Here is a 16,398-nt window from a genome sequence, read left to right as displayed (position 1 = left end):
TCAAACATGAAAATCCTGTGTTCCTCCCAGCACTAATAGTATTGTATTATTATATTATATGTTATTATATTATTACAGTACACTCCAGTTAATCTGTGTTTCAATAATTTGTGTTTCCATAATCCGTGCAGTTTAATACAGTACATCATCTGATCATTTGATCTCTGTGGAAGCGGGGATTCGTGTGCTTTATTAGTGCGGAAATCAGAGTATCTTGCGGAAGCGGACGGTCATAATTTAATTTAATTGAATTCAATTGAGTACAGTGTAGAACATTTTTAGACCAGCTCTCTACCTCTGAACAACACTGATTATGTACAGTATATATTTTGACAGTTGTTGGGACATTATATTTTATTTGTATATTTTCGAGTTTTCAATTAATAGCGCAGGGATTTCACAAACTTTTTAATTTGCCATTTCAAACCTGAAGACCTACTGTATTTGTACGTCTTTACTCCACACCTGTTTCAGGTTTCCCTTCCGGGTCGATCAGTTAGTGTACCGAAGCTCCATCCCCTTTCTAGGTGACCGACTTTCTTTTAACCCCGGGAATGAATTGTCAGGCCATCCAGTCCAGGGTACTCTGTTCCCTTTACTTAGCGACCTTACAGGAAGGAACAGAGGTTTACCACCAAGAATCATTCTATTTCTGTCACACAGATATAAAATACATCGTCTAACAGTGAATGTGCTTGTCCTTAGTTTGCTTCTATCTGCTAAGATATTGAAAAGAAGGGATGGTCTTTTTTAATGTTTTAAAGAATGGCAGTATTTAGCTCCACCATTTAAATCAATTGAATAGGCACACTTGATTCTTAATACTCTGAACAATGAAAGGAACACATGGTGAATGTAGCTGGTTGCTTAAGTGTTCCATGCACAGCATAAATTGTGTATGAATAAAATCATGGTCAACCTTCTTGTTAATCCCTTTGTGTTTCAGTGCTCCCTGGCTCAGAGGTCCAGAAAGAATGGAACTATCTAACAGACTTGAAGAAAGTTATGTGTAAGTTAAGTGACACTGTACTGATGTTTTTGAAAGCTGTAAAAATCCTGGGTAAGCTGTTTAAACAACAGAGCTGCAGAATGAGTCATCTGCTGTGTATTTGCCTATGGCTTTGTCTTGTGTGGTGGACTGTTAGGTAGTGTCAAATCAAGGCAGTTGACAAGGGACAGAAGCAGGCACTGCTAAACTCAGTTTATTTAACTTATCTTTTGAATTACTTATAACAGAACTTAACAAGTGTACAATACATAAAACTGCAAAGAGAACTGTGGGAAAGGTGCTTCCCTTAAAGACAGAACTCAGACTTGGTAAAATACTCTTTGTATTGACAGCTATAGATAAGATATAGAAAGAATGCCACTAAATTCCTTTTGAACAAACATTTAAGTTCCTTTCTGTCACTCAAACAGTACAAGAGACATACAAGATTTGATGATTAGTATGTACATACTGTACCACAGTTGGACAGAGAATATGAATGTTTCACAAAATATTTAGTCTGTCCAGTAAATCTTATTTAATAAAAAAGTAAAGAAAGAATATATTCTGACTTGATAATTAAATAAATAGAAATATGAATGATTACATAAACAGAGAAATAAAAAGGTGCATATGAGTGAATGAACTTTGGTGCAAATGGGCTAATTTCCAAATGCCATTTTAATTTAAAATCCTAGTCTGATCAAAACAAATTAAATGAGGACTGCAAAATGAATAATTGGCACGGTATGTACAGTGACCAGTGGAGCACAAATAGTGTCTCAGAAATGGTTGACTTCTAACTGACTGGTCACAGAATGAGAATGAGTCCTACTTTCTGAAAATAAGAAATTTAAGACCTGAACCAGGAATAATGATATGTAAATCTAGCCCTGTGTGGAGAAAGCCTACAGTTATGCCTACTTGTATAGTTTCCTAAACTAACCCTCTTGTGAATGTGCATTTATAGGGATTAATTTATTAAAATAATAAAAATTAAACTCTACATCATTTAATAATGAATTGAGATATATTATTTGTGACGTACCACATTTAGGTGAATAAAGAGCTCTATTCATAAAGCAGCAGTGTCCTTTTTAATGCATTGCAACTCTGTGCATTTACCATTGGGAAAATACTTTGTATGTTCCCTATATATTGTTTTCAGTATAATACAACTTCACATTAGGAGTAAATGTGTGTACTGTTGAAACTAGGTATGGTTTCTAATTAGTGCATAGAGAAGGTACATTATGTCTTTTATGACTGGAATGCTTTTAACAGGCAGAATATTGGGGAGAGCATTCTTTATCTGTGGGTGGAGACAATCCGAGAATTCCTTGTGGAGAAATCACATTCTGCTGACTCAGGTAAGGTTGAAAGTATTTAACTGTACCCTAGCCTATAGATCTTTAGATAACTTCAGTATTCCCCGTAGATTAGCCCCCGTAGTCTGCACTTATTATGTAGCATAATAAATTACAAAAGTGCTAAAAATGACCTGCTCTACTATGTAAAGGCAATTTTTAGAATACTTTTTAATTAAGAGGGGGGGTTTAAATGTATGGTGTTAATTATCAGTTGATGTAAACGTCTGGCCGTCTCACATTTTGACTCGCATGCACTGTTAGGTGTTTTGATTTTCATAATCTTGATACAGAAATATTAATTATCTGCTTGTATTTAGATTGTGATGTTTTGATGTTTAAACTGATTGATTGATCAGAGCATGTGAACTATCAGTTGATCACTTATGGAATTGTAATAAGAACCTTTAAGTTAAAATGAACTTCTAAAATATCTGAGCAAAAAATACCCTAGCTGTTTTAAAAATGCCTTTGTGATTTTAATCTCATTTAATTTTAAGCTTTAATTCCATTTAAAAAAAAAAGATTTTGATTACTATTGTTGTTTATTGTGTTGAATGTCTGATGTCTTTGTTCATGTTGGGTTGAATTTAATTCCACTAGGTGGAAGCATACGCACATATTTTAGATTCCTGAAAACCTGGCTTTCTCTTTCATTATACAGTATTAGCTTCTTACAGTGTTAACATGCAGCTTGCTGTTTTGTAGAAGCTGCCTGGGCTTTCTTCTCTTTTTTGTAGTTTGGATGAGGAGAACGATCTGTATCTGTTTATATTTTCACTTCAAATTCATGGTAGAATTGCACCTTACAGAATAATTAGTGTTGTGCTGTTGTTATTTCCTTTACCTACAGTTGATGCAGTCCCTTTACAGGTGAGGTCCAGTGAACTGCGCCACATTGTTGTTAATGTATGGATTGATCAATGATACATTTTTTTATATCCTGTTTATTTTTGTTCACTAAAACTGCAATTTCTAGCCTGTCCTATAGCTCTACACAGGTCTGCAGTGTTGAAAGAGTTAATTAGTTTATATGTGCAAAATGCTTTGTTACAGATTAATGGATACCTCAAGGCTTTTTTTTTTTTTGTATAGCATTTCATTTAATATCCACACAGTCACATCACGTTGTACAAAGCGAGCAGCAAGAGGCAAGCCAGCCTTCCATTTTGTATGCTTGTTCACCTGAAATACCAGTAAGAAGCCAAGCTTGCTTTTTCTTTACTTTCAGTTTCTTCCTTTGTGTAAGGAAACATGGGATAGAAGAGAATTTACAGTACTCAGATCCCAAAACACCACATCATTGAAGACAATCGGTGCATGGGGTATAATTGAGTTATGCTGTGTTTCTAAATGAAAATAATTTAGAGACACCTGTGTTATCAGTCATGCTGTAGCTGCCAACATATGTGATCAAGTGTCTTGCTAACAACAAACAAAACAAAACAACGTCTCCAAGACTGAGTCCTAGGCATCTAAAATAAGACCAATAAATCAGTTGCTTATATATCAGAATGAGTATATCAGTAAATATCTCCCCCCAAAACTGATGTCATGTAAAATAGTCAGTGGAGCTAAAAGATAAAAAATAAGCTGCATTTGAAACGGCATCTAAATTTCATGCTGTTGTATAAAAATACATTTTGCTCTGCAAAAATTGGGAACTATCAAAGAAACGCCAGATGAAACAATACATTTCACTGATAAAGCTGACTAATCCAGTACTGATTACCAGAAGAAATTACAATTGACAAAGTAGTATTGATGTGCATTGATGGTGTAGGATCGACATGTGGACACCATGTGATCTAAATGCTGGTGTGCCTAAACTGGGGCTTCTCAAACTCGGGCCGAGGGACCCCCTGTGTCTGCTGGTTTTCTTTCTAACCGAGTTCTCAATTACTTAACTAGACCCTTAATTTGACTAATAATTGGCTTAATTAGACCTTATTACTTGTTTTCAGCTCTTGAACAGTTGCATAGTTCAGGTTACTTATAAAATGTTATGGCTAACTTGAAATCTGCAACTATTTAAGAGCTGAAAACAAGTAAAAAGGTCTAATTAAGCTAATTATTAGTTCAATTAAGGGTATAGTTTAGCAATTGAGAGCTCGGTTGGAATGAAAACCAGCAGATACGGGTCCCCAGGATCAAGTTTGAGAAACCCTGCTCTTAACAGTGGTGCAATTTATACATTGCAGGAAAGTTTCTTCATGGTATTTTTGTTTTCAAAAGTATGTAAAATGTCAGATAGGGCCTAATTTTTGCATCAATAGAACAGATGTATATAGTGAAGCGTAGATGTTTATTTTCAATACCTTCATCTCAGATGGCCCTAAAATCTGGCAGAAATGGGCTCCCGAGTGGCGATCCAGTAAAAGCGCTCCACGTGGAGTACAGGATGTGCCCTATAGTCTGGGGATCGCAGGTTCAAGTCTAGGCTATGTCACAGCTGACCATGACCAAGAGTTCCTAGGGGGTGGCACACAATTGGCCGAGCGCTGTCGGCAGGGGAATCCACGGCTTTCCGCGCATCAGCGACCCCTGTGGCCAATAGAGCGCCTGTGGTTCTGCAGTGTATCTGCCAGATCTGTGTTGTCCTCCAGCGATATAGGTCTGGTGGCCTCGCTGTGGATCTGCAGTGCGAAAAATTAAGGATTGGCAGGAGAATGTTTCGGAGGACGCGTGCTCCAGCCCCCGTTCCCCGAGTCAGCAGGGAGGTTGCTAGCGGTGAGCCGAGGATACAGATAGTAATTGGGCACACTAAATTGGGGAGAAAACCAGGGTAAAAAATTGGAGACTACAAACTTTATATAAAAAAAAAAATCTGGCAGAAATAGAATGATTGTTTTAAAAAAAAAAAAAACACTATACAGGTAGTCTTTTAAAGGCATTGAATACTTTTGAGAAATTCCCATTTCAGATCTAAATCAGTATAACATTAAAAGCTTTCTAATCTTCAGATGTTGGTTGTGATTTATTTCTTCATATTTCTATATTCACTTTGCCATAACAAGTAATTTTTTACTGTCGTACTCAGGAGGCGCTTATCAAATAGCTTTTTATGAGGTAACATTGCTGTATGGCATATAAAGAAGAAAATAAACTAATACAGCTCTACTAGGAGCAAGCTTTAAAACACAATAGACCTACAGGTTTCAGTATTCTTTATCTGTAGGCCTGGTTAAAGTAGTCTCTGAGCCCCAATTACTAGATAGGGCATTTAAAAGTTAAGGTATTTTGTCATGTAATGTTTTCATATGAGTTGTTAGTGGACATTAATTTCCCACGTCCCCTTATGGACTGTTGTTGTGATTGCATAAAAACAATCTTTTTGTGATGCAGAACCTACAGCTCCTGGAGATACAGTACTGCATGCAAACTGAATGGTATGCCTTTACATTGCTCGGCTGTCCTTGCTAATTTTGAGCCTAAGCAGAGAATTTTTCAGACAAAACTTACGATATCAAAATATGTTCTACATGTGAAGTGATTTGGCAGAGAAGGCAATTAACCCTTCCCTGCCAACCTAAAACAACAGTGCACAAATACATACTGTAACATTGAGTGAAAATCAGGAGCTGGACAACCGCAAAGATGTTGTTTGCTAAACAGCAGACTTTATTCAGCAAGGTCAGCACAGCCTGCAGCAGCATTCAACCTGCCTCTTTATACAGAAAAAAACAGCAACAGCATGTAACATTTAGACAACCAGACATACAATGTAGACATAACAAGACACGTTATTGGACCCCACAGATTGAACAAAGGACAAACAACATGATTGAACAGCATTCACAAGAACACTGGGTTCACAAATCGATCACACTCCCTTCCCACCCAACAAGTGCACTTGCTCAGGCACTCAGGACACAGACAAGACACGGAACAGCTACACAAAACAATACAACACATAACACTAAGTACAGATCGCAAGACGGTTATCGTGTCAAACTTCCTAAATTAGGGATTTTGAAAATTGTCAAAATGGTCCTTGAAAAGTCCTTGAAATTTGTATCAGAAAATCTATATGAACCCTGTATTTACAACATCAAATTGAGTTAATTAATATGTGAAATTGGCATACAGTACATGTAAAAGTTTGATGAGTAACATTTCAAAAACTGAGTTTGTTAATTAGCTAATTGTCAGTCACAATTGCAATTAGCCTTGTGTGAAGTGGATGGTGGACATGGTGTATTCACAGCGTTGACAGGGGATGTATGTTATAGCAATATATTTATTGACCGGTTTCTTACTTGACTTAGAAATTTAAAGGGAGCCAGTGCTCTCTATACAGCATACATTATATACTGTATTCCTTTTTAAGACACCGTCAAATTTAAGACACAGCCCAAATTTCCATCCTCAATTTGAGGGAAAAAAACCCCATCAAATAAATATGCATTTACAAAGATACAACCTCAATTACGCATATGGAGGCAGTTTGCGGCCGTCTGCTGTTACACAGAGCATTACAGTTATGTGCTGCTTCTCATTTCCAGTCGTGATTACTCGCACCTGTTTTTCTCCCAGTTTGTGAACTGTGGTATTGCTTGGCATGTCGAAAAATACGGGGGTCTGATCAGTATTTCCGGTCTGTCTAAGCTGGTATTGTTAGAAACACTGAAATTGTAAAAACTTCTCTTGGAATTCCAAAGGGGTTTTTTTTTCAGAGTAAAACAGGTTTAAAAGGCATTGAATCACAAAAGGACACTCAGTACTGTATCTCCAGCCAAGTCCCACCCCTTGTTCGCTGTATTTTTCACATACCTCTTTGTAGACGTGCATGCTGATAAATCCTCTCCTGATCACTCATTTTATCACCAAACTCCTCAATAATGCGATTCAAGTCATTATTTTATTACTATAATATCTCAAAAAGATCTGCAAATAAATAAATGTCTGTGATATTCCTTGAGCGCTGGATGTAGAAGCAGCTATCTCCTTTATTTATGTCCGTATTATCTCTGTGGTACATGGTGAAAAAAAGACTAGAGACTTGTGATTTACGTTTTTTTTGATAATGTCGGACAGGGTCCGACATCAGACTGGAAAGGGAAAAGTGTAATGCCAAACCTGGTCCGACATAGGACAGCAAAGGGTTAATGACGCTTCTTTGAAAATGGTTGCCTGTATGTCATGGATGCTTCGAGATGAGGCAGTAATGTTTTGGTTTTCTTGGCAGTCGGTCACGTTGCTGTTTATACACTTGGGTAGTCACATCTTTTATTGGCAATTTTTAATACATGCATCACTATACTGTACTCATTTAACATGGAGGCTACTTTTGAGAAGAAAAAATTGTTTAAAAAGTACATCTTAAATTCAGAGGAATACGGTATACAGTGTATTCATGCTTCGTCGTACAATCATAAGCTTATTGTCTAGTACAAAGTCAGAACAGAATAAGTGACTCTCCAGTGCAATACAGGGTTGTTTATATTGCAAAAATGCTCATTCCATATGTCCCTTGTCATGCCCTGTGCTCACAAGGTATGGATTATTGGTGGAACACAGAGTTAGACTCTCTACCCAAGGAGCATGTGCCTTCTCAAACTGTGCGTCTAACCTCTGGAACTCAGTAGCAGAAAGTAAGGACTTCGATTCTGTGAAATTCTTCAAAACGAACTTGAAGACTTATTTATATAGTTTGGCCTTTGCAACGGCTGTCTAAATTGTATTAGTGTAGATGTATACTCAGAATGTAGTAAACCTAATGTTAGTGCTTTATGAAAACTTGTCTATGGCCACTGTTTATTGAGAAGAAACTGCAATGGCAAGTAAAGAAATAAATAAAATGTGGTGTCAGCTTTATGTACTATTTATTTCGGGAATAATCAAAACAATGTTTAACTTGAACTACTGTTGGGCCTCCTTTGTTTTATAGTTTATTCATCGGTGTAAAGTAAGGCCTACACAGTGTATTCTTTACTCCTGGGATATATTCTACTTTAATGTGTTACATATTGTAATGTCTTACTGTAAAATAAAGGCACACACACGCCACTCTGCCCCTGCTTCTATGCTGTCTCTACCTGTGTTCTGAGCAGTATAATGGCTTTTTTTACTTTTTGTAAATAAACGACTATAAGAATATTTAATATATCCAAATATTTAAATTGAGTAAATATCCAAACACACACACACACACACACACACACACATATATATATATATATATATACACACACACACACACACACACACACACAGTACCAGTCAAAAGTTTGAGTACACCTGCTTGAAACCTGGTTTTTCATGATTATCTATGCTTTTAACTGTATAAACTTATCTATAAACACTTAATATTTCATTATATGATACGTGTACTTATATAAGCTGATAAACAGAATTGAATTGCATTCAAAAATTCAATTTTTAAATGAAAATGTAAATCTTGTCAATTTCAATGAAATGGTCACCCAAAGCAAGGGGATTTCAGTCTGAAGCTCAAGTCAGTTAAAAGTCTGAAATGTGTATAACACGGTGTTTGAACACTGGCCTAAGTATAAAAGTGTCTTTGTTAGATCTTCTCTGAGTTAACTAGCATGTTACCCAATTAACCTTTTGTCACCAATTATTGTTAACAGGTGACGGTCCATGATTACTATAAGTATAAGTAGCATAGGCAGAAGTTTGTCATTCCTGAATGTAAGGGAGCAGAAAATGGCAAAATACGCTCAGTTAAGCAAAGAAAAAAGAATGTAAAAAAAGTCTGTAATTACTTTAAGAAATGAAGGTCAATCTTTAAGACAAATCGTAAGAACTTTGCAAGTGTCTGTAACTGCTGTGGCCAAGACCATCAAACGATTTGAAGAAACTGGCACTCATGAGGACTGAACAAGGTCAGGCAGGCCAAGGGTGACCTCAGAATCAGACATAAGTTCATTCGAGTCACAAGTCTGCGAAACCGGCGATTAACTGTGCCTGAAATACAAGGTCAGCTGAATGCTACTAGAAGTACAGATGTTTCAACATCAACTGTTCAGAGGAGATTGTGTGAAGCTGGCCTAACTGGAAGAACTGCTGCAAAGAAACCATTGTTAAGAATGCAGAATAAGAGGAAGAGACTTGCCTGGGCCAAAAAACACAGAAACTGGACGTTTGAGGAGTGGAAGTCGGTCTTATGGACCGATGAGTCAAAATTTGAAATATTTGGGTCCAACCACCGAGTATTTGTAAGATGCACAGAGTTTAAATGCATCAGTTCTGCATGTGTGGGTCCCACTGTCAAGCATGGAGGAGGCAGTGTCATGGTCTGGGGTTGCTTTGCTGGTGACAGAGTTGGTGATCTTTACCAAGTCCATGGTAAGCTCAACCAGCATGGCTATCATAGCATACTTCAGAGGCATGCCATTCCATCAGGATTACGGCTAGTTGGGCAGTCCTTCATTCTTCAGCAAGATAATGACCTGAAACACACCTCAAAGTTGTGCAAGAACTATCTGGCGAAGAAGAAAAGTGAAGGACAACTCAATCTAATGACCTGGCCTGCCCAGTCTCCAGACCTCAATCCCATAGAACTTGTATGGGATGAACTGGACAGAAGAGTCAAAGCAAAGCTACCCACAAGTGCCCTACATCTCTGGGAATTGCTGCAGAAGAGCTGGGAAGACATGTCGGGTGATTTCCTGCTGAAACTTGTTAACCGAATGCCTTGCGTTTGTGAGGCTGTTATTAAGGCAAAGGGTGGCTATTTTGAGAAATCCAAGATTTAGAGACAATTTTCAATTTACTTGAACATTGCTTTGATACTCCTTATGTTTTGTTTTGTATATTGTAACGTGTTTTCATTTTCAAGTATTTACAGAAACGTATACGACGTAAAACATTGTCAATTATGAAAAAAACCTAGTTTCCAGCAAGTGAACTCGTGTGTGTGTCTATATATATATATATATATATATATATATATATATATATATATATATATATATATATATATATATATATTGTGAGATAGCAGGGAGGGGGTTAAAATCCTTCCCTGCTAAAAACCTTGTGAGAATGCACATTTGGGTGTTATGGGGTTTAATTGTGTAATTGTTTTATTGTTTAGTAATCCCCTGCACCTGGTGGTAATTGTAAATTAGAGCCAGGTGCAGGGTATTTGAGAGGCAGCCAGTCTGTTCCAGGCTGCTGCTGAGAGAAGAGCCCGACTGTGTGAGTGAGCAGTCGTATTGAGGTATTGTGTAAGGGTGTGTTTTTGAATGTTTGTGGCAGGTAAATGGTTTAGCCGTCCTGCGTGATAGTTAGGTTCCTGTTTATGTTTAGTGAGTGCTCCAAATAGGAGCTAGGTGTTTGTTTTGTGTTTATTTCATTTTGTGTTTATTAAAAGTGTGCGTGAGCGCTGTTTCAGTAGAATCCTGTGTGTTGGGTCGTGATTCGGAAGGGAGAAGAACCCGTGAGAGCCTCTGTGGCAAGCAAAAAGGTGACAATATATATATATATATATATATATATATATATATATATATATATATACACACACACACACTTATTATCCCCTGCAAAGGGGATATAGTGGTGGCAGTAGTACATTTTTCCATATATCTGGAAACCACTTACTCAGTTGTCATGGAACTTGGCATTAACATTATTTAGCATAAGTTACTGTGACTATTAGATTGTGGAGATATACAGTAGGTGTCTGTCTGTCTGTATAGCTAACTGTCGGTTTGTCATACCGTTTTGCATGTATCTGTAGAACCGCATATTCAATTGTCATGAAACTTGCTAATAAGCTTTATAGCATAAGTTATTGAGAGTATCAGGTTCATAGTGATATAGGGAGTTTTCTGTCTTTCCTTTCATTCATCCATTAGCTTGTCACACTTCAATTTTTTGCATATACACTGTCGTGAAAAAGTATTTGCCCCCTGTCTGATTTTCTGCATTTTTGCACATTTTTCACATTGAATTTGGTCAGATCTTTTTGTGGGTTGTAGTAGTATATAGAGGGAGTCAGAGAAAAAAACGACACCAGAGTTTGTTGCTTCTTTCATTTGTTTGGTGTGCAAGGTAATCAAACATGCAATCTTCAGCCCTGCCCAATATAAATCTGACTAACTTTGGCCCTTACCATCAGAGTGAAGTTGTCAGCACACAGGTTCTAGAGGCACATCATGCCACAATTAAAAGAAAAAAGTTTTTGATGCCTATCAGTCTGGAAAGGGTTACAAAGCCATTTCTCTGGGGCTCCACCAAACCACAGTCAGAGCCATATTGTCCAAATGGAGAAAGTTTGGGACAATAGTGAATCTTCCCAGGAGTGGCCGTCCTGCTAAAATCTCTCCAACAGCAAGGCGTAAAATTGTCCAGGAAGTCACAAAGAAACCTAGAACAACATCCAGGGATCTGCACGCCTCTCTCGCCTCAGCTAAGGTCAGTGTTCATGACTCCACCATCAGAAATACACTAGGTAAAAATGGGATTCACGGCAGAGCAGCAAGGCGGATACCACTGCTCACTGAGAAGAATATGAATGCTTGACTCAAGCTTGCCAAAAAGCACCTGGATGATCCTCAAGAGTTCTGGAACAACATTCTTTGGACAGATGAGTCAAAAGTGGAACTTTTTGGCTAACATGGGCCCTGTTATGTCTAGCGAAAACCAAAAGCTGCATTCCACAGTAAGAACCTCATACCAACAGTCAAGCATGGTGGTGGTAGTGTCATGATTTGGGGATACTTTGCTGCATCAGGACATGGACGACTTGCCATCATTGAAGGAACCATGAATTCTGCTCTGTATCAGAGAATTCTACAGGAGAATGTCAGACCATCCGTCCGTGAGCTGAAGCTGAAGTGCAGCTGGGTCATGCAGCAAGACCATGATCCGAAACGCACAAACAAGTCTACATCAGAATGGTTGAAGAACGAGAAATTTAGGGCCTAGTCAAAGTCCACACCTAAACCCCATTGAGATGTTGTGGCAGGACCTGAAACAAGCAGTTTATGCTCGAAAACCCACAAATGTCATTGAGCTGAAGCAGTTCTGCATGAAGGAGTGGACCACAATTCCTCCACAGCGCTGTGAGAGACTGGTCAATTACTACAGGAAGCGTTTGATTGTAGTTATTGCTGCTAAAGGTGGCATAATCAGTTATTGAGTCTAAGGGGGCGATTTACTTTTTTACACAGGGGCATTGGGTGTTGCATAACTTTGTTTAATAAATAAAGGAAATAGGTATCAAAATTTTGTGTTATTTGTTCACTGCGGGTCCCTTTTTATCTAATATTACATTTTGGTTGAAGATCTGATAACATTCAGTGTCAAAAATATGCACAAATGCAGAAAATCAGACAGGGTGCAAATACTTTTTCACGACACTGTACATCTTTAGAATATATGTATACATTGTGGTATTTTGCTGGATGTGTTGATGCCGTTTCCTCAAAACAACGCTTTGTACAGTCTTCCAATATGTTTCAATTGTTTTATATAGAATATTTACAAAAACAAAAGCAATCTTTTTGCTATAACTACACTTTTATTTGTATCCCTAACTAGCTGATGACGGCTACACCGTTTACCTGTAAGGTTTCTTCCTCTCTTACAATTCCTTCTTCTCACTCTGTAGTCTGCACTCTTTGTTGGCTCCTCTCCCCTTCAACCAGAACTGCGTAATCAGAGACCTTTCATACCCCACCTGTAATTGCTTAGCCCTTTAAGGACTGGGATCATGTTAACACGAACACACTGAAGTGGGCTTGTAGGACCGTAATAGTGTAAACGCAGTAAGAAAAAGGACCTAATTTTGATGACTTACAGACCACCGTACTTTACAGTACAGGCTTGATTATATTAGAACATTTATTCTATATATATATATATATATATATATATATATATATATATATATATATATATATATATATATATATATACAGTGCCTTGCAAAAGTATTCAGACCCCTGACCAATGCTCTCATATTACTGAATTACAAATGGTACATTGAAATTTCGTTCTGTTCGATATTTTATTTTAAAACTTAAACTCAAAATCAATTATTGTAAGGTGACATTGGTTTTATGTTGGGAAATATTTTTAAGAAAAATAAAAAACTGAAATATCTTGCTTGCATAAGTATTCAACCCCCACACATTAATATTTGGTAGAGCCACCTTTCGCTGCAATAACAGCTTTAAGTCTTTTGGGGTAAGTATGTACCAGCTTTGCACACAGTGTCGGAGTGATTTTGGCCCATTCTTCTTGGCAGTATTGCTCCAGGTTGTTCAGGTTGGATGGACGACTCTTGTGGATCGCAATTTTCAAATAGTTCCACAAATTCTAAATGGGGTTGAGATCAGGACTTTGACTGGGCCACTGTAGGACAGTCACCTTTTTGTGCTTGAGCCACTCCAATGTTGCTTTGGCCTTGTGCTTGGGATCATTGTCCTGCTGAAAGGTGAATTTCCTCCCAAGCTTCAGTTTTTTAGCGGACTGAAGCAGATTCTCCTGCAGTATTTTCCTGTATTTTGCTCTATCCATTCTTCCTTCAATTGTAACAAGATGCCCAGTCCCTGCTGATGAGAAGCATCCCCACAGCATGATGCTGCCACCACCATACTTCACTGTAGGGATGGTGTGTCTTGAGGCGTGGGCATTGTTGGGTTTGCACCACAGATAGCGCTTTGAGTTTTGGCCAAAAAGCTTGGTCTCATCTGACCACAAAACCTTTTCCCACATCTCAGCTGGGTCAATCTCATGCTTTCTGGCAAACTCCAGACGTGCTTTCAGATGGTACTTTTTGAGTAACAGCTTCTTTCTTGCCACCCTCCCATACAGGCCAGTGTTATGCAGAGCTCTTGATATGGTTGACTAGTGCACCATTACTCCACTCCCAGCCACTGAACTCTGTAGCTCCTTCAAAGTGATTGTTGGCCTCTCTGTGGCTTTTCTCACAAATCTCCTTCTTGTTTGAGCGTTGAGTTTTGAGGGACGGCCTTTTCTTGGCAGTGCCTGGGTGGTGTGATTCAGCTTCCACTTTCTGATTATTGATCCAGCTGTGTTAACTGGAATATCCAAACACTTGGATATTATTTTGTACCCTTTTGCTAATCTGTGCATTTGTATTACTTTATCTCTAACTTCTGTAGGATGCTCTTTGGTCTTCATTTTCCTTCAGATTCACCGCCTTACCAATGATCCTTCAGCAGTGGGGTTTTTATCCAGAAAATGTGACAGCAACTTTAATGGTTTACAGGTGGAGGCCAATGGTAAGGTAATTGTTTCCTCGTTAGGGCAATTTGTTTCATCGGTGCAAACTGGGAGCTTCCACAACACAGGGGTTGAATACTTATGCAAGCAAGATATTTCAGTTTTCTATTTTTCTTAAAAATATTTCCCAACATAAAACCAATGTCACCTTACAATAATTGATTTTGAGTTTAATTTCAATGTACCTTTTGTAATTCAGTAATATGAGAGAATTGGTTAGGGGTCTGAATACTTTTGCAAGGCATATATAAGAAAGTGAAAAGTTTGTATGGTTTGTGAAGTACACCCACCCCTCGTTGTATCGCCCATCTCTATGCTGCAGATTTGGATAAATCGCGGTCCTGGAGTTGGCTCCCCATTTTTACTGTCTAACTGCATATGCCTTACCTGCAATATACATATAGTAGACAATTTAACTTAGAATTACTGTTTGTTTTATTTCGTACTGCTCACCACAAACAAAAATTTACAAAACAATTAAAAACAAAGCATTAATATCGTACTGTTATCATATACACGCATTGAACGTTAACACAAAGCAAATTAAATATCTACTTTAGCCAACAAGGTGTTCACGTGTGGCAGCAATGCACTAGCAAAAGCCACAGGCAGTGATGTCAGCTCCATAGCAACAAGCCTGCTATGTTGTTATTGCGAATGGATTCTTTCAGTGCAGCAGGTTTGGGCATTTGAGAAAGGAGAGAAAGACCAGTGAAATTAGTTGAAGCCTGAAGTTGATGAGAAGCAATTACCCCTCGCAATACGAATTAAAACGGTGTGCTGCTTTTTATCTGAAAAATTAGAAAAAGCTGGTTGTGTAGAGAATTTATACTGGACCCTGATGCACCCAATAAAACAAGGGCGTGGTTGTACAGTATTTGTTATTAGCCTATTTGTTTTTCTATGGGTCTCTTTTTTCTGTCATGGCCCTCAATATATAGCGGATTTGTATTGGACCCTGACACCCGTGATATATCGAGTGGGTGGTGTACTTTATAATGTTCACCAGTGTTCTGAAAAAAGGACACCATTTCCAAGATGCTACTGTAAAAAATAGATTTTTAGTGAATTTTTATAGGAGAGAGTCAACTACAGCCAAAAAACACATGGTCCTGGGGAAGCATCCCACTAATAAGTGCTTGCACCTGAAAGGGGTAACAATTCATTTAATTTGATTACCTTCACCTGGATCCCCTTGTACAAGGTATTGTAAAGGGTTTACCCCCAAGGTGATGCTGTGATATCTGCAGATTGATGACCTCTAGTGGTCAGCACACTGGTACTGCTGTCTATTTTACCCACTTTTTTTTTAATACAAATTCTATATAGAGGAATAATGCTTTACTGTGCCATAAACTAACATACTTCCCTTCAGTTACTTTGCCACACTATATATATATATATATATATATATATAATATATATAATATATATATATATATATATAAAATGATTCAGCACCATAAGGACTTAACCACAAGGACATTTTTTAATGTTTCGTGCATCTGGATGGAATTGCTATAAGCATTACCTTACAGAAATGTACCATTCATTACCATAGGAGCTTACCATTAAATATTACCATTTGTATACCATTGGATTTCAAATGGTAATTTAAATGCTGTTTTCAGTGGTAAACTGAATAGTAAGTTAAATGGTATATTTCAGTGGTAAAAAAAAATGGTTCAGTGGTTGAAAAATTACAGACTGTGAAGAAACTTTATTTTGATTAATTTGCGTAGCAGTTGGTAAGCTGAAGTATGTCCGCTTTCTTAATTTTCTTTGTTTGCTGTAATAAATGCAATAGAACAAGTTATA

At 37.7% G+C, this 16,398-nt stretch overlaps 1 protein-coding gene across 2 annotated transcripts in view; it reads left to right on the top strand.

The window, feature by feature from the left end:
* Positions 1-16,398, top strand: part of impact (impact RWD domain protein) — an 87,207-nt gene that overhangs the window by 5,380 nt on the left and 65,429 nt on the right. For both annotated transcript variants that reach the window (XM_041246125.1, XM_041246124.1), the window contains exons 4-5: positions 947-1,009; positions 2,273-2,358. In XM_041246125.1, the coding sequence (XP_041102059.1) occupies positions 947-1,009; positions 2,273-2,358 (149 nt within the window). The remainder of the gene's footprint in view (positions 1-946; positions 1,010-2,272; positions 2,359-16,398) is intronic.

The sequence above is a fragment of the Polyodon spathula genome, chromosome 3 (genome assembly GCF_017654505.1).
Source record: "Polyodon spathula isolate WHYD16114869_AA chromosome 3, ASM1765450v1, whole genome shotgun sequence".
NCBI lineage: Eukaryota > Metazoa > Chordata > Actinopteri > Acipenseriformes > Polyodontidae > Polyodon > Polyodon spathula.
This window is presented reverse-complemented; position numbering and strand designations above follow the sequence as displayed.